Below are 20,668 nucleotides of genomic sequence, written 5' to 3' on the forward strand. Positions count from 1 at the left end.
TGTTCCAGGGTATTGAGGGTTGAGCAATACATGCTGGCCAATCCAGTGCCCCTGAATGAAGTCTTGGCAGAATGGGCTCAAGGGGTTGAATGTCCTTTTATTGCTATGAGAAAGACTGTGATTCCATCTGGGATGGGATTGTTCCATTTCCCACCGTTCTGATTCAGACATATAGAATGCCAATGGGGGGTATTTAACATAGAGACTCTATTCACCTGCCAGATCTTCCATGATCTATTTCACCACAGAAACATTTCCCCCAGCAACTCTGTCTCACATTTAAGATAAACACATGCTCAGTCATTTGGTTTCATTCCGTAAAACAAATAAAGCTTTTGTGAACAGGTTCTGCAGTAGTTCATGGGAAGATGGTGGTACTCAGTCTGCAGTCCCCACTCTGCAAAATTATGGGTAAATGTAGAGTCATAGAAATGTACAGCACGGAAACAGACCCTTTTGTCCAACCTGTCCATGCTGACCAGACATCCCAACACAATCTAGTCCCACTTGCCAACACCTGGCCCATATCCTTCCAAACCCTTCCTATTCATATGCCCATCCAAAAGCCTTTTAATTGTTGCAATTGTATCAGCCTCCATCACTTCCTCTGGCCAGCTCATTCCATACACGTACCACCTTCTGCATGAAAAAGTTGCCCCTTAGGTCACTTTTATATCTTTCCACTCTCACCCTAAACCTATGTCCTCTAGTTCAGGACTCCCCCACCCCAGAAAAAAGACTTTGTCTATTTACCCTATCAATGCCCCTCATGATTTTATAAACCTCTATAAGGTCATCCCTCAGCCTCCAACACTCCAGGGAAGACAGCCTCAGCCTATTCAACCTCTATGTTCACGCTTAACTGGGTGATACACACAGTTTACCTCCATGTGCGTATCCACACTTATTTCTCATCCACCTCTTCACCTGTGAAGTTTAAATATCATTTTGTTTTGATAGTATAACAAAAACAGAAAGTTTTCAACCATCATGTTAATTATCAGAATGGCAATTGGTTCATTAGGGCATTGCAGTGGGAAGCCAGAAAGGACACTGAAGCATGAGTTTGAGTCATAGAGATATACAGCATGGAAACAGATCCATCAGTCCAACTCATCCATGTTGACCAGATATTATAGATTAATCTAGTCCCATTTGGCCCATATCCTTCTAAACCCTTCCTATTCATATACCCATCCAGATATCTTCTAAATGGGTGGCATAGTGGCTCAGTGGTTAGCACTGCTGCCTCACAGCGCCAGGAACCCGGATTCAATTCCCTCCTTGGGCGACTGTCTGTGTGGAGTTTGCACATTCTCCCCGTGTCTGCGTGGGTTTCCTCCGGGTGGTCCGGTTTCCTCCCATAGTCCAAAAGATGTGCAGGTTAGGTGAATTGCCCATGCTAAATTGCCTGTAGTGTCAGTGTATTAGTCAGGGGTGAATGTAGTGGAATGGGTTGCTCTTCAGAGGGTCGGTGTGGACTTGTTGGGTTGAAGGGCCTGTTTCCGCACTGTAGGAATCTAATAAGTGTTGTAATTGTGCAAACCTCCACGACTTCCTCTGGTAGCTCATCCCATACATGCACCACCCTCTGCCCCTTAGGTCTCTTTCATATCTTTCTCCTCTCACCTTTCTCCTCTCGCCTTCTCGTTCTGGACTCCCCAACCCCTGGGAAAAAAAAAGACCTTGACTATTCAACTTATCCACGCTCCTCAGGATTTTATAAACCTCTATAAGATCACCCCTCAGCCTCCAACACTCCAAGGAAATGAGCCCCAGCCTATTCAGCCTCACCCTATAGCTCAAACCTGCAACCTTGGCAACATTGTTGTAAATCCCTTTCAAGTTTAACAACATCTTTCCTGTAGCAGGGAGAACAAAATCCAATGCAATGCTCCAAAAGTGGCCTAACCAATGTCCTGAACAGCCACAACATGACCTCCCTTAAAGGAACTAGAAAAGTCTTGCAAGAGAAGCATTGCAGTAAGGAATGCTTTCAGTCTTGATTCCTCTGTGGGTAGTGCCAGAAGCTCGTGGTTTAACACGGATATTCTGCTGTGGGTCCTTTTAAAAAGAGAAGTGTTAATGAAGACCAGGATTGCCTTCTATAAGACACTGTGAGGGGGAGAATCAAGACGTTAGATGTTGGCAGGCTGAGATTTTAACTGCCAGTGTATGCTGGGGGAAAGGTGAAGAGAAATAGAGTGAAAAATTGGGTACCCATCCTTCTTTATTGTCACACGAGCTTGTGTGTTTTCTCCGGCCACAGACTATGGAACTCAATCGTCAGAGAGGGAGGAGGAGGAGAAGGCAATGGATGACAAAAGAAGGGAAACCTAACCTGTAAAATTGGCAACTTCTAACGCCTAACAAGAGTGGTATTGAGAATAGTGAGGTTAAAGAGAAACATAGAAGTGGAGAACACTATTACCAAATGAAAGAGGGATAATATTGAGTCAGAATAAAACAGAAGAAATAGGTGACTGATTTCAAATCCTACCAATTCTGCTTTACAATGACTCACTGGGCAGTACAATCCACTGGGCAGTCATTTCCTGTTGTTTCTCCTTTCCTTACAATCCATAAAAGCAACTGAGTGTGCATCCACTTTACATTAGAAAATAGGGAACTCATCATGGTCAGGATTCATCCACAGTGATTAGGGCCTTGCAGCTTTGGGATTATTCCATAATTGTAGCTCCGTCTGGGAAACAGATCGAAGTGATTGTAGGCAATGAGTTACCCCACTCAATGGTAATTCCCCGGTGAGCTACATTTAGCATGATGGTTCTTATATCAGGAGAAAATGAGGTCTGCAGATGCTGGAGATTAGAGTTGAGAGTGTGGTGCTGGAGGAGCATGCAGGTCAGGCAGCATCCGAGGAGCAGAAGAATTGACGTTTCGGGCCAGCTGAAGGACTTATGTCCGAAATGTCGATTCTCCTGCTCCTTTGGATGCTGCCTGACCTGCTGAGCTTCTCCAGCACCACTCTCTTGGTTCTTGTGTCAGTTAACATGGCTTAAAACAACTCACTGAGGAGATTGATGTGAAGAGACTTGTCATGTGCTAGACATGTTAATGCAAAGCTGAAAATGTGTTGCTGGAAAAGCGCAGCAGGTCAGGCAGCATCCAAGGAGCAGGAGAATCGACGTTTCAGGCATGAGCCCTTCTTCAGGAATGAGGAAAGTGTGCCAAGCAGGCTAAGATAAAAGGTAGGGAGGAGGGACTTGGCGGAGGGGCGTTGGAAATGCGATAGGTGGAAGGAGGTTAATGTTGTGGTTCTGTTCGCCGAGCTGGGAATTTGTGTTGCAGACGTTTCGTCCCCTGTCTAGGTGACATCCTCAGTGCTTGGGAAGGAGGTTAAGGTGAGGGTGATAGGCCGGAGTGGGGGTGGGGGCGAAGAGGTCAGGAAGAAGATTGCAGGTTAGGAAGGTGGTGCTGAGTTCAAGGGCTGGGACTGAGACAAGGTGGGGGGGGGGCGGGGAAATGAGGAAACTGGAGAAATCTGAGTTCATCCCTTGTGGTTGGAGGGCTCCTAGGCGGAAGATGAGGCGCTCTTCCTCCAGCCGTTGTGTTGCTATGGCGATGGAGGAGTCCAAGGACCCGCATGTCCTTGGTGGAGTGGGAGGGGGAGTTGAAGTGTTGAGCCACGGGGTGGTTGGGTTGGTTGGTCCGGGTGTCCCAGAGGTGTTCTCTGAAACGTTCCGCAAGTAGGCATGTTAAGAGTTTGTAATTTGATATTTACAGGATTTGGGCAGTACTTCTATGCCAGCATTTATTACCCACTCTTAAGGTAAATTTGACCATAATATAGTGGGCTCATTCAACATTGCTTCATAACCTACTTAGTTTCTGCTCTTCAGCCTTGCTTGTGATGTTCAAGGCAGGACTGTCATGGATAGAGTGGAAAGCATGCGGTTCTTCCCCAGAGTGGAGGGGTCAATTAGTAGCAGACATGGGTTCAAGGTGTGGGGGTGGTGGTGGTGGGGGGGGGGGGCGTGCCGGGGGGTGGAGGAGGTGGAAGTTCAAAAGAGATGTACATGGCAGGTTTTTGCAGCTCACAGGTGGAAGCAGGCACAACAGGAGCATTCAAGAGGCACCTGGACAAATACATGAATTGGAAGGGAATAGAGGAATACGGATCCTGTAAGTAAAGACAGTTTTAGTATGGAAGGGCAAAATGTGTCAGCGCAGGGTTGGAGGGCTGAAGGGCCTGTTCCGGTGATGTATTCTTCTTTCTTTTGTTCTTTGACCCTGGCATTTTAACTTCACTTTTCAATCAAATAAAAAAAGATGAGAGTGGGGGTAAATCTCAATTTTTTGCGCAAGGGAAAATTGTGCTGAATATAACTTGAAAGTCCATTGACTCTCTTGGCCAATGTATCTCAACTGTATTGATTAAAATCACTAAAAAAGAGACCCTGTTCCCCTGACATCAAAGTAACCTGAAGATCTGTTTAGCACAACGTCTAATCTTATTCCTTGTGGATCTAAATTTTCTTTATTTTGATCCAAGAAGAAACACTTAATAATCTTTCTCTTTCATTTCCCCTCCCACTCCCGCTGACTCTATATATAGATATATTTAAAGCAATGTTAAACAATTGAATTTAATCTTTGAAATATAGCATTCTTAAATTACACCCTGTAAATATGTAGAATACGTTTTTTTGCATTTTTTTTCTCTTGTTTCTCCATTGTGGCAATATTTCTAAAAATACAAAAGCTGGTGTTCAGGAAACAGTCACCTCATGAAAACAACTGTCTTCTGTCATCAGGCGATGGAGTCACCAAACAGGAAGTCGTCAAAAGGGAGACTCAGAGTTGACATCTTTCCCTTAATGGTGAAATCAGTCTGGAAGTGATAAGCCCCAGAGTTCATAAGAACCAAAAACATTTCCTCTTAGACTTTTTTGGTTCAGTCCTGGCAGGTTGCCGTGGTATTGGCGATTCTTCCTGCTTGTTAGGTGTGCCAGGTTGCTCTGAACTTTGACCTGCGTCTGTTTCCATGGAGCTCAGGACCCTATGAAATCTGACTTCCTGCTGCCTGAAATCATGTTCCACACTGTAAACAAAAGAAAAATAAAAAGAAGTTATTTCTTCTATCCAGCAATTTTCTCCATTTCTCTGCTGTTCAGATAGGTTGGCATGTTTCCATGGACTCTAATGGCTCTCTCCAGACAATCATAGATTCTTAAAACACTTGAGGAGGCTGTTTCGCCCATTGTGCTATCAAATCAAACTCTACCCTGCAAATCTTTACCCAACGATCTGAAGTTTTTTTTCCTTTTGGTAGTATTTATAAAATTCCCTTTGAAAGTTCTTATTGAATCTAGTCTCGTTACTCTTTTAGGCAGGGCATTCCTGATCAGAGCTCACTATGCAATCTCCTCACCGTCCCTCCTCCTCACCATCATTTAAAAAAATAATGATCTTAAATCTGTGACCCTCTGATCAGACGCAATAACTTCTTCATGTTTGCTTTCCCAACTTAGGCCATTCAGCCCATTGAGTCTGCTTCAGCATTCAGTAAGATGACGGCTGATCTGATAACTCTTAACTCCACTTTCCTGCCTTTTTCTCATAACCCTTCATTCCCTTCCTGATTGAAAAATCTCCGTTCCAGCGATTCTTTCTGCACTCTAAGTTCTTGACTACCTTCCAGACTGTTGCTGCTGAGGCATACAGTTAGGAAATCAGGTCGATCGGAGAAGGGTTAAGCCATCGCAGTCATACCTGAGCAGAGGAAGGCTGCCTCATTCGAGAGAGACGATTGGAGTTGCTTTAACCTGAGGGTCATCAGGCCACAGGGAAAAGGAGAGGTTGAGAATTGGACCAGCAAGCCAATTTCATCAAAGTAGCTACAAAGACTTGGCTACAGCGCTTCAAGAAGAAAGTTCACTACCACCTTTTTGGGACATCAGGAAACTTGTCAGCCAAGCTCAAATCCTGAAGACGAATCCTTGAAACAAATTATCACTCTTCTTATTGTGTTATCTGCATGCAACAATGATTTTCTTATTCAGTAAATCAAACTGCTGTCACAACATATTTCAAGCGACAAGTTTTTGATTGTAAAATGCAGAATTGCACTTTACTCACAGCATATCTGAAGGAGTATGCAGCCTTTCCCTGCATGAGGTATCTATGTGTGTTCATTTTAAAGTGATATCAAGATACAAGATCAGCGATGTAATTGGAAAGTGTATCAAAAAGTTGTTTCAGCTGAATCAATATTAAATGCACTATGAGATGGATCCTATCAGACACTGAGAAAGGGCGACTGCACCTTGCATACATTGTCACTTTTGTCACTCTCCTGCCTTTGCAATTGCTTCAGTTCAGCTCTAGTGGATCCTGTTAGAACAAGTCAGATTGAATGATGTACTGTGCACCATTTCTACAGTCCGGAAGTGTTTGAAGTCACGAATTACAACATTGCATGATTTTGAAGGGAAGATGGGTTTCCAGGATTGTAAACTCTCAGATCGATTGGGAACACTCGGATTTCAGTTTCCCAGCCTGTGCTGAATCATTCTGAATGTTTTTTTAACCTCCTCAAACAGAGCTTTCTACACATGGAATCTATGTCGTGAATTCATTGAATTCAGGACTTTCCAAAATCCACTCTCTTGTTTAATTTGCAAAACGTTTTTCTCCGAGTTGACTCCCTGAAAATTGACTGTTCTTCAAAAGGGGTTGTGGGGGTCAGTTAGCTTATTGTCTGGATGGTTGTTTGCGATGCGATGTAACACCAATAGTGCAGCTGCAGGTCCTGCACCATGAAGGTCCCACTATCGTGATTGTAGTGATTGGAACCAGGTGGATCTCATTGACTAGGAGATCCTTGATTGGGATTGTTAATCTGGGCCAATCTGGAAAGCCCTGGCTAACCGATGTAACCAATTAGAATCTCCTCAATTTAAGGGACTGACTCTGAGAAAAAAATGATTAAAAAGAAAAAAATATAACCAGGGGATTTCGAATCTCCTCAATTCAGAGACTGACTCCAAGCTGGCTGGCCACAGCCAGTGTACTGTGCACAAGTAAATAAAGGGTGACTGGGTGATGGGATACCAGCCTCTGTGCAGTTATTTCAGTGACCTTGCCTGTTATCTGAGGCATGGTGACCCTCAGATTAACCTATCATCAGTTGTCCCTCTCCAGTGAGAGAGCAGTTCTCTGGGACAATAGCAACTTCATTGGTTGTAAAGTACTTGAGGATGTCCTGAAGTTGGAAAAGACTCTACATAAATGTACATTTGAGTTTCTGTAATTTTATATTTCAGCCATCCCAAATTTAAGCATGGGTGAATGTCTATCCTGATCACTGGAGTCACATTCTGACCAATTGCCATAATCCCACTCAATTGCTGTCTTCAATCCCACTGCTACTTAATCCAGAATTGTCCTTCTAATCTCCTGGAGTTGACGGATTTGGCATCCCTAGCTCAGTTGGAAAGTTTCTTTTTAATCCGTTGGTTACAGAAGGTGTGAATTGCTGATGTAGCCAGCACTGGTCCAGAATTGTGGAAAAGGTTTTGTGAATCTGGGGAGTTCCTGCCCAGTGAAGCAGTTGTGACTACCTCATTGAATGTTTTTAAGGCAGAGAGAGATTAATTTTTGAACAGTAAAGGAATTAAGGGTTATGGTGAGCGGGTGGGTAAGTGGAGCTGAAGCCATGAAAAGATCAGCCATGACCTTATTGAATGGCAGAGCAGGCTCGAGGGGCCAGATGGCCTACTCCTGCTCCTAGTTCTTATGTAAAGTGGTGGTCAGTCTCATCCTTAGACAGCTACAGTCTTTATGGTAAGATGCTTCATCAGTGCTGGTCTTACTGTTTCACACAACGCACTGTTTTGTTTTTATTTGTCGTTGTAGTGTCACATTCAGAAAAGTCAAGGAACGTTGACTGTAGTTTCCATCAGGTACTCCATGGGGAAACAACATCTCTTATTTCACTGATCATGGTGTTTGTTCACCAGCTGAAGTGGGATCTCCTTCTCCAATGACCATTGGCATGTTTCGGTGTTAATGTGGGTGTAAAGTGGTAATTTTCCCCCCTCCCCATAAATGTCAATAAATAAATCTTTATGAATTTCTAAAACAAGAGAATGAAAACTCAACTGCGTACAGCGCATTGCTTATTAAAAGCTGATTCCTGTAGTCTCTGAGCCGTGTAGATTTTGCATGCCTTGCAGCCAAAATCTCTGGAACCTGTGTAATCTCATTTATTTTTATGTGCAATAAAGTGGAAAATAGCTGGAACATTATTTGAAAGAGCTGATAGACGAGGTTAGATGTTATTAAAAGAAATTAAAAATTGATTTCTGCCAAATGTGCAGGCAGTAGCGATTTCATGGAATTTTAACTTTAATATTTCTGTGATTTAATAATCTTAATATAAGAAGTTTTTTTTCCTTAAGAGAGACTACAAAATGCCTGTTTTTTTTTGTTCTCAATGATGTGCAGGGTTTATTTACAGTCAAACCATGAATATTGCGCAGAGTATCCTGTTCCTTCAGTGTTGAGGTCAGATAAGGAGCAGTCTGAAGAAAAAGTACAGATGCAGTGTCGCACCTTAGTAATTGAATCACAATCCAAGTTGATTCAAAATCTTAACAATCATTTCATTTTTTTCCACCCATACCTCCTTTAACATTAACACTCACTGATGGAGTTACTATCTGCGATTGAACTTTGCCTCACTATTTCCTTAGATAATCCCCATCTAAATCCATGTCAATCTATTGGTTTCACCAGCTTAAACTGTACCTTCTGCATTGTGTTCCTTTTCAAATCTGCCATCCTTACCTAGTTTGACCTGCATATGTCTCTGGGCTCACAGCAACATGGTTGACGCTTAACTACCCAATGGGCAATAAATGCTGGCCCAGCCGGTGATGCCCTTATCTCATGAATAATCCAAAGAAAAATGACAAGTTCACAGTTACCAACTCAGTTCCCCTATCTATATCCTCTACGACCTTTCCATACCTTATTTTTCTACTATGGTTATATCATAGTAAGTTTAACAATTCAGTTTATGCATCCAAGGCATTTGATTGATTTGTTGCCACATGTAGCGAGATACAGTGAAAAGTGTTGTTTTGTGTGCTCTACAGGCAGATTGTACCATACAAAGTGCATCAGGGTAGCAGAACAGAGCGCAGAATACAGTGTTACAGCTGGAGAGAAAGTGCAACATTGTTTTATAATTTACAAATTATATATTTATTATTTACACAATTTATATCAATTATTAATACTTGCAGCTTCAGCACTGGTCTCCATTCATTAAATCCTGTCAACCTGATTTGGATCCATCCTCCACTTTTCATGCGCTAGCCAATCCTGTACCCATGATAATATGCTGCTCCTGGCACCGTAAGCATTTATTTTGCACAGTGACCTTTGATGTAGCACCTTGTCAAATGCTTGCTAGGAATTTATGTACAGTATATCCACTGGTTCTCCATTATGTCTGTTGCTTGTTACTTTCTCAAGGAATTCTCATAAATTAACAACTTCCGTTTCACAGAACAAATTTGACTTTGCCTCAATGTGCGGGGTTTTCGGCGTGCTCCACAAAATCATCCTTAAATCAAATTCCAGCATTTTCCTACAATTGATGTTTGGATAATTAGCCTGTAGTTTTCTGTTCTGAGACACTCCCTTCCTTCGACATTTGCTATTTTCCAATCTGATGGGACCTTTCCAGAATTTAGGGAGTTTTGGAAAAATTAAAGTCAATGCATTTGCTATTTCAGCAGTCATTTCTGCTTACACCTTAGGATGAAATTCATCAGGGTGAGAAGATTTGTCAGATTTTAGCTCTAACAATTTTCTGAGTACTCTTTCTCTGATGGTTGCTGTCTTTCATATTCTGAATTATTCACAATTATTTCTGCGGTGTTATTTGACACCAAAATTGGAGGTGTAGTGGACTGCGAAGAGGGTTACCTCAAATTACAACAGGATCTTGACCAGATGGGTCAATGGGTTGAGAAGTGGCAGATGGAGTTTAATTCAGATAAATGCAAGGTGCAGCATTTTGGGAAGCAAATCTTAGCAGGACTTAGACACTTAATGGGAAGGTCCTAGGGAGCATTGCTGAACAAAGAGACCTTGGAGTGCAGGTTCATAGCTCCTTGAAAGTGGAGTTGCAGGTAGATAGGATAGTGAAGACAGTGTTTGGTATGCTTTCCCTTATTGGTCAGAGTATTGAGTACAGGAGTTGGCAGGTCATATTGTGGCTGTACAGGACAATGATTAGGCCACTGTTGGAATTTTGCATGCAATTTTGGTCTCCTTCCTATAGGAAATATGTTGTGAAACTTGAAAGGGTTCAGAAAAGATTTACAAGGATGTTGCCAGGGTTGGAGGATTTGAGCTATAGGGAGAGGTTGAACAGGCTGGGGCTGTTTTCCCTGGAGCGTTGGAGGCTGAGGGGTGACCTTATAGAGGTTTACAAAATTATGAGGGGCATGGATAGGATAAATCAGCAAAGTCTTTTCCCTGGGGTTGGGGAGTCCAGAACTAGAGGGCATAGGTTTAGGGTGAGAGGGGAAAGATATAAAAGAGACCTAAGGGGCAACTTTTTCACACAGAGGGTGGTATGTATATGGAATGAGCTGCCAGAGGAAGTGGTGGAGGCTGGTACAATTGCAACATTTAAGAGGCATTTGGATGGGTATATGAATAGGAAAGGTTTGGAAGGATATGGGCCGGATGCTGGCAGGTGAGACTAGGTTGGGTTGGGATATCTGGTCGGCATGGACAGGTTGGATTGAAGAGTCTATTTCCATGCTGTACATCTCTATGACTCTATTTGTACTCTCTGTATTGAAGGCAGTCACAAAATATCTGTTGAATTCATCTGTCATTCAGGTATTTTTCATTAGTGATTCCCCAGACTCATTTGGGGAGCAGTGGTCACAATGTTCACTCTTTCCTTTTTAAATACCCGTGGCAACTCTTACTACCTGTTTTTCTCATACTAGCTAGCTTTCTCTCATACTTTAGTTTCTCCCTCCTTATTCATCTTTTAAACTGTCCTTGTTTGTTTTAATGTTCTATCCAACCTTTTGAACTGCCACTCGTCTTTTCATTTAGTTTAACATGCTTTAACCTCTTTAGTTAATGAATTGGGAGGCACAGTGGCTCAGTGGTTAGCACTGCTGCCTCACAGCGCCAGGCACCTGGGTTCAATTCCTGCCTTGGGCAACTTTCTGTGTGGAGATTGCACATTCTCACCATGTCTGCGTGGGTTTCCTCCGGGTGCTCCAGTTTCCTGCTACGTTCCAAAGATGTGCAGATCAGATGAATTGGTTAAGTTGACCATAGTGTTAGGTGCATGAGTCAGGGGTAAATATAGGGGAGAGGAACAGGTTTGGGTGGGTTACTCTTCAGAAGGTTTTGATTCGATTAGATTCCCTATAGTGTGGAAACAGGCCCTTCGGCCCAACAAGTCCACACCGACCCTCCGAAGAGGAACCCACCCAGACCCATTTCCCTCTGACTGATGCATCTAATGCTATGGGCACTTTAGCATGGCCAATTCACCTGGGGAGAAACCGGAGCACCCGGAGGAAACGTACGCAGTCACGGGAGAATGTGCAAGCTCCACATAGACAGTTGCCCAAGGCTAGAATCAAACCTGGGAACCGGGTGCTGTGAGGCAGCAGTGCTAACCACTGAGCCACCGTGCCACCCCGGTTGGTGTGGACTTGTTGGGCCGAAGGGCCTGTCTCCATACTTTAGGGAATCTAATTTAATCTAAAAAAATGTACACTTGTGATTGGCCAAGTGCTGGAAACTGGGATGAGAATAGTTAGGAGTTTGTTTTTGACTGGCACAGGCTTAATGGGCTGAAAGGTCTTTCCCTGCGGAGTAGATCCTTGTATCTCTACTCAGCCACCAATGATGCGTAGACTTCCCTCTGCCAAAACACACACACTGAAAATTTCCCAAAATGACCTGGGTGTGTTCATCAATAATTCACTGAAGACTAACATGCGTATGAAGCAGGCAATTATAAAAGCTGATGGTATGTTAGCCTTTATTCCAGGAGGATTTGAATCTCACAGTTTTGCTTCAATTGTAGAGAACCTTGATTGACCCCACCTAGAGTACTTTCTGCAGTTTTGGTCCCCTTAGGAAAGATATAATTACCATGGGAAGGAGCGCAATGAAGATTCACCAGACTTGATCCTGGGATCATGAGATGTCCTATGAAGAGAGATTGGGAAGACTGGCCCTACATTCTCTCACATTTCACAGAATGAGAGGTGATCTAATTGAATGGTGCAACATATTTCAAGGAATAGACAGGTAAACATAGATTAAGATGTTTCCCCTGATTCAGGAGTCTTAGAGCCAATGCAAAATAAGGGAAATGCCGTTGAGGACTGAGACGACGAACAATCTACTCAAAAAGTTGTGAATCTTTGGAGTCCTCCACCCCAGAGGTCTGCAGAAGCTCAGTGATGGAGTGTGCTTAAAAGTAGAGATTGACAGATTTCTCATCACCCAATGATGTAAAGGGTTATAGGATTAGTGTGGGAAAAAGGGGCTGAAATGGGTGATTGCCTATGATCATGTTGAATAGCTGTCTATTGCACCTATGTAAGGTTTGTTTGGGGTGATTTGCTGCCATGAATCTCCCTTTGTCTTTGGTTGATCCCATAATTAGTAGGAGAGGATACACCATCTAGAAGAGGCACTGTTCTTAGATCGCAAGAATATTTACTACATGATATCGCTAAGTACAACTATAGTTGGTCACACATGATTACCAAGATCTTAAGGAGCTGGTCCAGATGCATCAGCTCCCAGTGGAAGCTGGAGTATAATTCCTTGCCTCGACCGACAGACAGTAGGCTGGCTGCAGCTAATATAAGGCAGGGGTGGGTTCTTCATGTGGGATATAGGTAAAGTCGTGTTACTTCTGCAATCATAATTACTTATGCAAGGTAAATGAACTCACACCAGTGTATAATTGTTTCAGCCAAGAGCTGAGTCAACAAGAATGAAAACTATGTGAAGGAAATAAATAATTGTTTTTGTATGAGCTAAAATGTGCATACAAGAATGAAATGTGCCTGCAAAAAATGGTAGATGTTACAGACAAATAGATAAGGTGCTGTGAGGGGAGGGGGGTTAAGCTAGATATGCCTGTACAAATAGTAGTTATAGGCATCTATTTCCCGCTTCTGCAAAAACAAGAACAAACCACAATCAAGAAGTGATAAGGTCATAAGGTCATAACAAGTAAGGGAAACAGCTGGTAGTGAAGGAAGATATACCCAACAATGGACCAAGGCGGGATGTGGTCAAACGGCCTTGTGAGGCCAGAAATAAGCATTTTGTCACAGACAAGGCCGGATAAGGCAAGAGATAAACAAGAGTAATGGGCGCTGGCCTTAGAGAGGTGGGAGATGTAAACAGGGGAGGAGTAATGGGATGAAAGAATAGGAACGAATTACATAAATACAGTGTACTAGCTGAATTCAGTGTGTGTATGTGACTGCCTTTGTACACAGTAGACACCACACCCCTCTTGCAAGCGAAATAAATGACGCTACTGGTTCAGATCATGTCTTGGACTGAAGTTATTGAAGTACGCGAGCTTCGTTTCTCAAATACAGGTACTGATTTTCCTGCTCCTCGGATGCTGCCTGACCTGCTGTGCTTTTCCAGCACCACTCTAACCTTGAAGCTAATATAACATGATCATTACCTCCTTCTGCAACATCATAAAACTGAAAGAACTGCGAATGCTGTAAATCAGAAACAAAAACAGAAATTGTTGGAAAAGCTCAGCAGGTCTGTGGAGAGAAATCAGAGTTAATGTTTCTGGTCGAGCAACCATTCCTCGGAAGCAACCCGAAACGTTAACTCTGATATCTCTCCACACAGATATTGCTAGACCTGCTGAGCTTTCCCAACAATTTCTGTTTCCATTTCTTATATACCATCTACCTGACTCACATGTCTCCACTGCCAACCAGAATGCCCAGTACCCTTCAGCCATAGCAGCCCAGGGCCATCTGGATCAGGACAATCTGTGTGGAATTCCTTGCAGACCGAGTAGTGACCACTGTTGAGTTCTGTCTGGCCACAGATCCCACTAGCAGGAATTCCTCCCATTTCCCTGGGGGTGGGTGGGGGGATGTCTGACCCTCCACTTGCTTCGGCTGTTCCCCATGTTTTGTCACTGTTGGGGTTACCTTTGAAAAAACTCCATTGGTTTGGAACCAATGTTTCTTCCAGGCGGTGATCTTTATTCTAACAGCCGCACACACCATCCCCCATATAAATTCCAGGCCTAACTATGCTTCACAATACTGTGAAATTCCACCATGATGTGATGAATCGTATTATTTTTGAAGAGTTGTTTGTAAGGAGTATCAGAAATAAGGTGGGTGAACTTAAGGCGTGGATCGGTACCTGGGACTACGATGTTGTAGCCATCACGGAAACATGGATAGATGAGGGACAGGAATGGCTGTTGGAGGTTCCTGGTTACAGATGTTTCAGTAAGATTAGGGAGGGTGGTAAAAAAGGAGGGGGGGTGGCATTGCTAATTAGAAATGGTATAACGGCTGCAGAAAGGAAGTTTGAGGGAGATCTGCCTCTGGAGGTAGTATGGGCTGAAGTCAGAAATAGGAAAGGTGCAGTCACCTTGTTGGGTGTTTATTATAGGCCCCCCAATAGCAGCAAAGATGTGGAGAAACAGATTGGGAAACAGATTTTGGAAAGGTGCAGAAGCCACAGGGTCGTAGTCATGGGCGACTTCAACTTCCCAAATATTGATTGGAAGCTCTTTAGATCAAGTAGATTGGATGGGGCGGTGTTTGTGCAGTGTGTCCAGGAAGCTTTTCTAACGCAGTATGTAGATTGTCCAACCAGAGGGGAGGCCATATTGGATTTGGTACTCGGTAACGAACCGGGACAAGTGGTGGGCTTGTTAGTGGGTGAACATTTTGGTGATGGCGACCACAATTCTGTCACTTTCACCTTGGTTATGGAGAGGGATAGGTGCACACAACAAGGAAGTTTTTACAATTGGGGGAAGGGAAATTACGATGCTGTAAGACAGGATTTGAGGAGCATACGTTGGGAGCATAGGCTGTCAGGGAAGGATGTGGTGGAAATGTGGGACTTTTTCAAGGAGCAGATACGACGTGTCCTTGATATGTATGTACCGATCAGGCAGGAAAGAAATGGTCGTGTGAGGGAGCCTTGGTTGACGAGGGAGGTTGAATGTCTAGTAAAGAGGAAGAAGGAGGCTTACATAAGGTTGAGGAAACAAGGTTCAGACAGAGCAGTGGAGGGATACAGGATAGCCAGAAGGGACCTGAAGAAAGGGATTAGGAGAGCTAAGAGAGGGCATGAAAAATCCCTGGCGGATAGGATCAAGGATAACCCCAAGGCATTCTATGCGTATGTGAGAAACCTGAGAATGACGAGAACGAGGGTAGGTCCGATCAAGGACAGTGGTGGGAGACTGTGTATTGAGTCGGAAGAGATAGGAGAGGTCTTGAACAAGTACTTCTCTTCAGTATTTACGAACGAGAGGGACTGTATTGTTGAAGAGGAGAGTGTGAAACGGACTGATAAGCTAGAAGAGATATCTGTTAGGAAGGAAGATGTGTTGGACATTTTGAACAACTTGAGGATAGACAAGTCCCCCGGGCCTGACGGGATATATCCTAGGATTATGTGGGAAGCAAGAGAGGAAATTGCAGTACCGTTGGCAATGATCTTCTCGTCTTCACTGGCAACGGGGGTGGTACCAGGGGACTGGAGAGTAGCGAATGTTGTGCCCCTGTTCAAAAAAGGGAATAGGGATAACCCCGGGAATTACAGGCCAGTTAGTCTTACTTCTGTGGTAGGCAAAGTAATGGAAAGGGTACTGAGGGATAGGATTTACGAGTATCTGGAACGGCACTGCTTGATTAGGGACAGCCAGCACGGATTTGTGAAGGGTAGGTCTTGCCTTACAAGTCTTATTGAATTCTTCGAGGAGGTGACCAAGCATGTGGATGAGGGTAGAGCAGTGGATGTAGTGTACATGGATTTTAGTAAGGCATTTGATAAGGTTCCCCATGGTAGGCTTATGCGGAAAGTCAGGAGGCATGGGATAGAGGGAAATTTGGCCAATTGGATAGAAAACTGGCTAACCGGTCGAAGTCAGAGAGTGGTGGTAGATGGTAAATATTCAGCATGGAGTCCAGTTACAAGTGGAGTTCCGCAGGGATCAGTTCTGGGTCCTCTGCTGTTTGTAATTTTTATTAATGACTTAGATGAGGGAGTCGAAGGGTGGGTCAGTAAATTTGCAGATGATACAAAGATAGGTGGAGTTGTGGACAGTGAGGAGGGCTGTTGTCGGCTGCAGAGGGACTTAGATATGATGCAGAGCTGGGCTGAGGAGTGGCAGATGGAGTTCAACCCTGCCAAGTGTGAAGTTGTCCATTTTGGAAGAACAAATAAGAATGCGGAATACAGGGTTAATGGTAGGGTTCTTGGTCAGGTGGAGGAACAGAGGGATCTTGGGGTCTATGTACATAGATCTTTGAAGGTTGCCACTCAGGTGGATAGAGTTTGTAAGAAGGCCTATGGAGTATTATCGTTCATTAGCAGAGGGATTGAATTCAAGAGTCGTGAGGTGATGTTGCAGCTGTACAGGACTTTGGTTAGGCCACATTTGGAGTACTGTGTGCAGTTCTGGTCGCCTCACTTTAGGAAAGATGTGGAAGCTTTGGAGAGGGTGCAGAGAAGATTTACCAGGATGTTGCCTGGAATGGAGAGTAGGTCATACGAGGATAGGTTGAGAGTTCTCGGCCTTTTCTCGTTGGAACGGCGAAGGATGAGGGGTGACTTGATAGAGGTTTATAAGATGATCAGAGGAATAGATAGAGTAGACAGTCAGAAACTTTTTCCCCGGGTACAACAGAGTGTTACAAGGGGACATAAATTTAAGGTGAAGGGTGGAAGGTATAGGGGAGATGTCAGGGGTGGGTTCTTCACCCAGAGAGTGGTGGGGGCATGGAATGCGCTGCCCGTGGGAGTGGTAGAGTCAGATTCATTGGCGACCTTTAAGCGGCATTTGGATAGGTACATGGATGGGTGCTTAATCTAGGATAGAAGTTCGGCACAACATCGTGGGCCGAAGGGCCTGTTCTGTGCTGTATTGTTCTATGTTCTATGTTCTATGTTCTATGTAAGTCAGAATGCTCGAGCTCTGATGAAAATGTCTCCACTTTAACACATTCTCTTTCCACTGTTCTATTAAAGCTTTTCGTCATCTCTCCCAACTCTCTCCATAAATCCTCTGTCAAGCCCCCATGAGATGTTTGCTGCATTAAAAATGCAGCTGAAGCACAATTTGCAACAGTTGGGCAGCTGTAATCACAAACTCATGCAAACTGTAAGCTTTATAAATTTGTGAGCGAGTGATAATCCCATTGTTATGTGAATGCACGTTCGACATAACCTAACAGTTCATTCAAAAAGCCAGCTAAGTGGGAAGCAGCATTCAGCGATCCTGAGGACAAGGCAATGCCTAACCTTTTAGTCCATAACTTCACAGTTAGTGGAAAGAAAGAACTTATCTCAAATTGCTTTTAGTGCAATTAAAACAGGAAGAGAATTGATATCAATCTGCAATATGGAAAAGAGACTTCACAGTGGGTAATTACAGCACAGAGCTGATGTCCAAAGCGTGCTTGGAATGCATTTGAGATCAGTCACAATAGGAGTCCAACAGCAAATTACACTCCCTGTTGCCAATAGCCACTAATCAATTCAAATTGAATGCCATCCATTTCAGTGTTGAACACCTCTTTACATATGGAATTAAGTTTTACATCATATTTTAGCCATCTAAAAGCATGAACAAAAGGCAGTCCATTAGATTCTTGCTCATTATAACGAGGGCAGTTCTCATTAACATAAGAAGTGAAGGAAGGGAGAAACAAGGGTTGAAGTATTTGGATGTGAACGATTTTTTTGGCTTCATCTCTGATTCGTTCAGTTTAATTATCAAGTTAGGTGTGCGATGGAATACCCCCCCATGTGCCTGAGTAAGTGCACCTGCAGTGACATTTAAGAAGCTTGACTCTATTCCAGGATCAAACCATCTGCATCACATTAAATGATCACTCCTTCCAACACTGGTGCACCATATATCATCCATTACAGCAACTGGTCCAGGCTCCCTCAATGTCACCTTACAAAGCCGTGACTTCTCCTGTCAGGTTTCCTTTCCAAGTTATATACCATCCTGTGGTGATAGATATCAAAGTAACTTCATCGCCACTGAGTCAAAGTCCTACTTACTGCCTAATAGCACTGTGCTATTACCTTTACTACGAGGATTCAAGTGGTTCATCAAAAAGGCTTTCTGTATTCTTTCATAGAAATTGAGCATCACTGACAAGGCCAGCATTATATTGCCTATCACTTATTACCATAGCACTGACTAACATCCCATCCCATTTCAAAGGACTTAAGAGTCAACCATATTGTTGTAGGTCTGAAGCCACATGTAGGACAGACCAGATAAGGATGGCAGATTTCCTTCCCAAAGGGCAATAGTGAACCATAGTAGATTTTAATGACAATCAATGTTAGTTGGTTGGTCCATCCTCAGATGTTTATAACCAACTACATCACATAGAATCTCTAGCATGGGAAGAGATAATATACTTCAGCCCAGAAGACTCCTCTTCGTTTAACTTAACCAGCCTGACATTCTACTCCTTAATCTCTCCTGTGTTTATTTAGCTTCCCCTTCAATGTGTTAGTTCTATTTGCCTCAGTTACTTTGTGTGGTGGCAATGCCCACATTCTCTGAATAGAGGTTCCTCCTGAAATCCCACTAGATGGATTGATTGATTGGCCATCTAATCCTCAGGCTTGTTTGTTTTGAAGAAACATCTTCTTTACATCCACCCAACTGAATCATTCCACAACCTTAAATGCCTTTGTTTGAGCTCAGATTTCACTTTTTTTTTATTTTAACCTGACCCATGGAAGAACTGGAAGGATAAGTTGCAATGCTGCGTTTACATCCTTTCATTTTACCCCATTTGAATTTAACAGAGTGTAGTATCACGTACAGAGTTAAAGAAGTTGCCTGAATTTTCCTGGCTGGATCACAATGCCAAACTTCAGTGGGAAACTAGCAATGGGAGTAAATGCTAGCCTTGCCAGTGATGCCCACATCCTGTGATCAAATAAAACAAAATATATAAAGAGCTAAAAGAAAGAAAAAATTCTAACCAACCCTTAAGTGTATATGTGTGTGAAGATCAATTAAGTCTTCTTGTAGAAAGTTTCACAGACTCAGGTAGCAATCTTTTGGGAGACTAAATAGTGAGATTTCAAGAACACAGAGATGGTACAGTGTGGCGCTGGCGAAAGTACAGCAGGTCGGGCAGCATCCGGGGAGCAGGAGAGTCAATGTTTCAGGCAGGACCCTTCATCAGGACCCAAGTACACAACAAACCCATCAGCATTTCTATCTTGGGATGGTCAGGTTAAAATTGACCCCTCCTTCAGTCCTCCCAAAATTCTCAACCGTGACCAAATCAAATCGTGACTGAAGTTTAAATATGGGTTTCTAATTAATTCAAATGCTCTTATTATGAAAAATAGGTGGAAATGATATTCCCAAATTGACAAAGTCTTAAAATGTACTGAGTAATAATCTCCTGAAAATGAATCCTAAAGCATATTGTAAAATCCCTCATTTATATAAAAGTAAACTTATCATTTATATTGGAAGTACATCAAACACACTTCTCTTATTTCAAAGTATTTAACATTTATATTAGAAAGCACGCCGTGCTAGTTCTCATTATCATAAGCCTCATTAATACAAACATGTAACTTTCCACCAACTTCCCAATAGCAAGTTAATTAAAGTCGACAGACCAGCTCTGATCAACATGACACTTTTCAAGGTGCTTTTTGCAAAATAAAGGAAACGGTCCCAATTTTTACACTCACTGATCCATATTTCTAAAGAAAATATGTTTCTTTAGTTCAATGGAAAAATGTCCATCATATTTCAGCTGCCTTTTTCTCTCTCTCTTGACTGCCAAATTATCTTGGTCGAATTTAATTATAAGTCAATTTATTCCAAGCAAATTTCTTGCAGTTGATTGACAGCTATGCAAATTTATTTTATAACGTTTTGAAGGAAAAATGCAGAAATCAGAAAGCGAACACTTTAGAGAAAGTTCCTCACCAGCAGAAAGCATATTACCAGAACAAGACTGAGAACTCTGCAATTCTAAATCACTGCAGCCAAATACTAATCTGAAAGCTTGGGAATTTGTCTTTGCTTTCAACTGATAACCTGCATCACAAATAAATGGTATCTTATTGACAAAGGAGCCAAAATGTCTGAATGCGTTGTTGCTTCTTAAAAGTCAAAGTCATTTATGGAGGAATTTTGACTGTTGTCCAGTAAAGCAATTAAACTCTGACTGACTTTGCTGAATAATTAACTTCCCATTGACTCATGACAATGTTTACCTCACAACAATTGAGGTCTTAAAGACACACGGTATCCCTTCCAAAAACCGTGCCAATGCCAGCCATTCCCATCCCCACCACATTAAAAATACTGCCCCACTATGAGTTACAAATAGAC

At 42.9% G+C, this 20,668-nt stretch overlaps 2 protein-coding genes across 3 annotated transcripts in view; one reads left to right on the plus strand and one right to left on the minus strand.

Moving 5' to 3' along the window:
* Positions 1–20,668, plus strand: part of LOC140481344 (dedicator of cytokinesis protein 2-like) — a 1,260,160-nt gene that overhangs the window by 468,582 nt on the left and 770,910 nt on the right. The gene's annotated exons all lie outside the window — the stretch shown is intronic.
* The window catches only part of LOC140481352 (uncharacterized), an 85,959-nt gene continuing 69,887 nt past the window's right edge, over positions 4,597–20,668 (minus strand). The window contains exon 3 of the mRNA XM_072577404.1: positions 4,597–5,065. Coding sequence (XP_072433505.1) covers positions 4,879–5,065 — 187 coding nt within the window. The 3' untranslated portion in view covers positions 4,597–4,878. The remainder of the gene's footprint in view (positions 5,066–20,668) is intronic.

Source organism: Chiloscyllium punctatum, chromosome 1 (assembly GCF_047496795.1).
Source record: "Chiloscyllium punctatum isolate Juve2018m chromosome 1, sChiPun1.3, whole genome shotgun sequence".
NCBI lineage: Eukaryota > Metazoa > Chordata > Chondrichthyes > Orectolobiformes > Hemiscylliidae > Chiloscyllium > Chiloscyllium punctatum.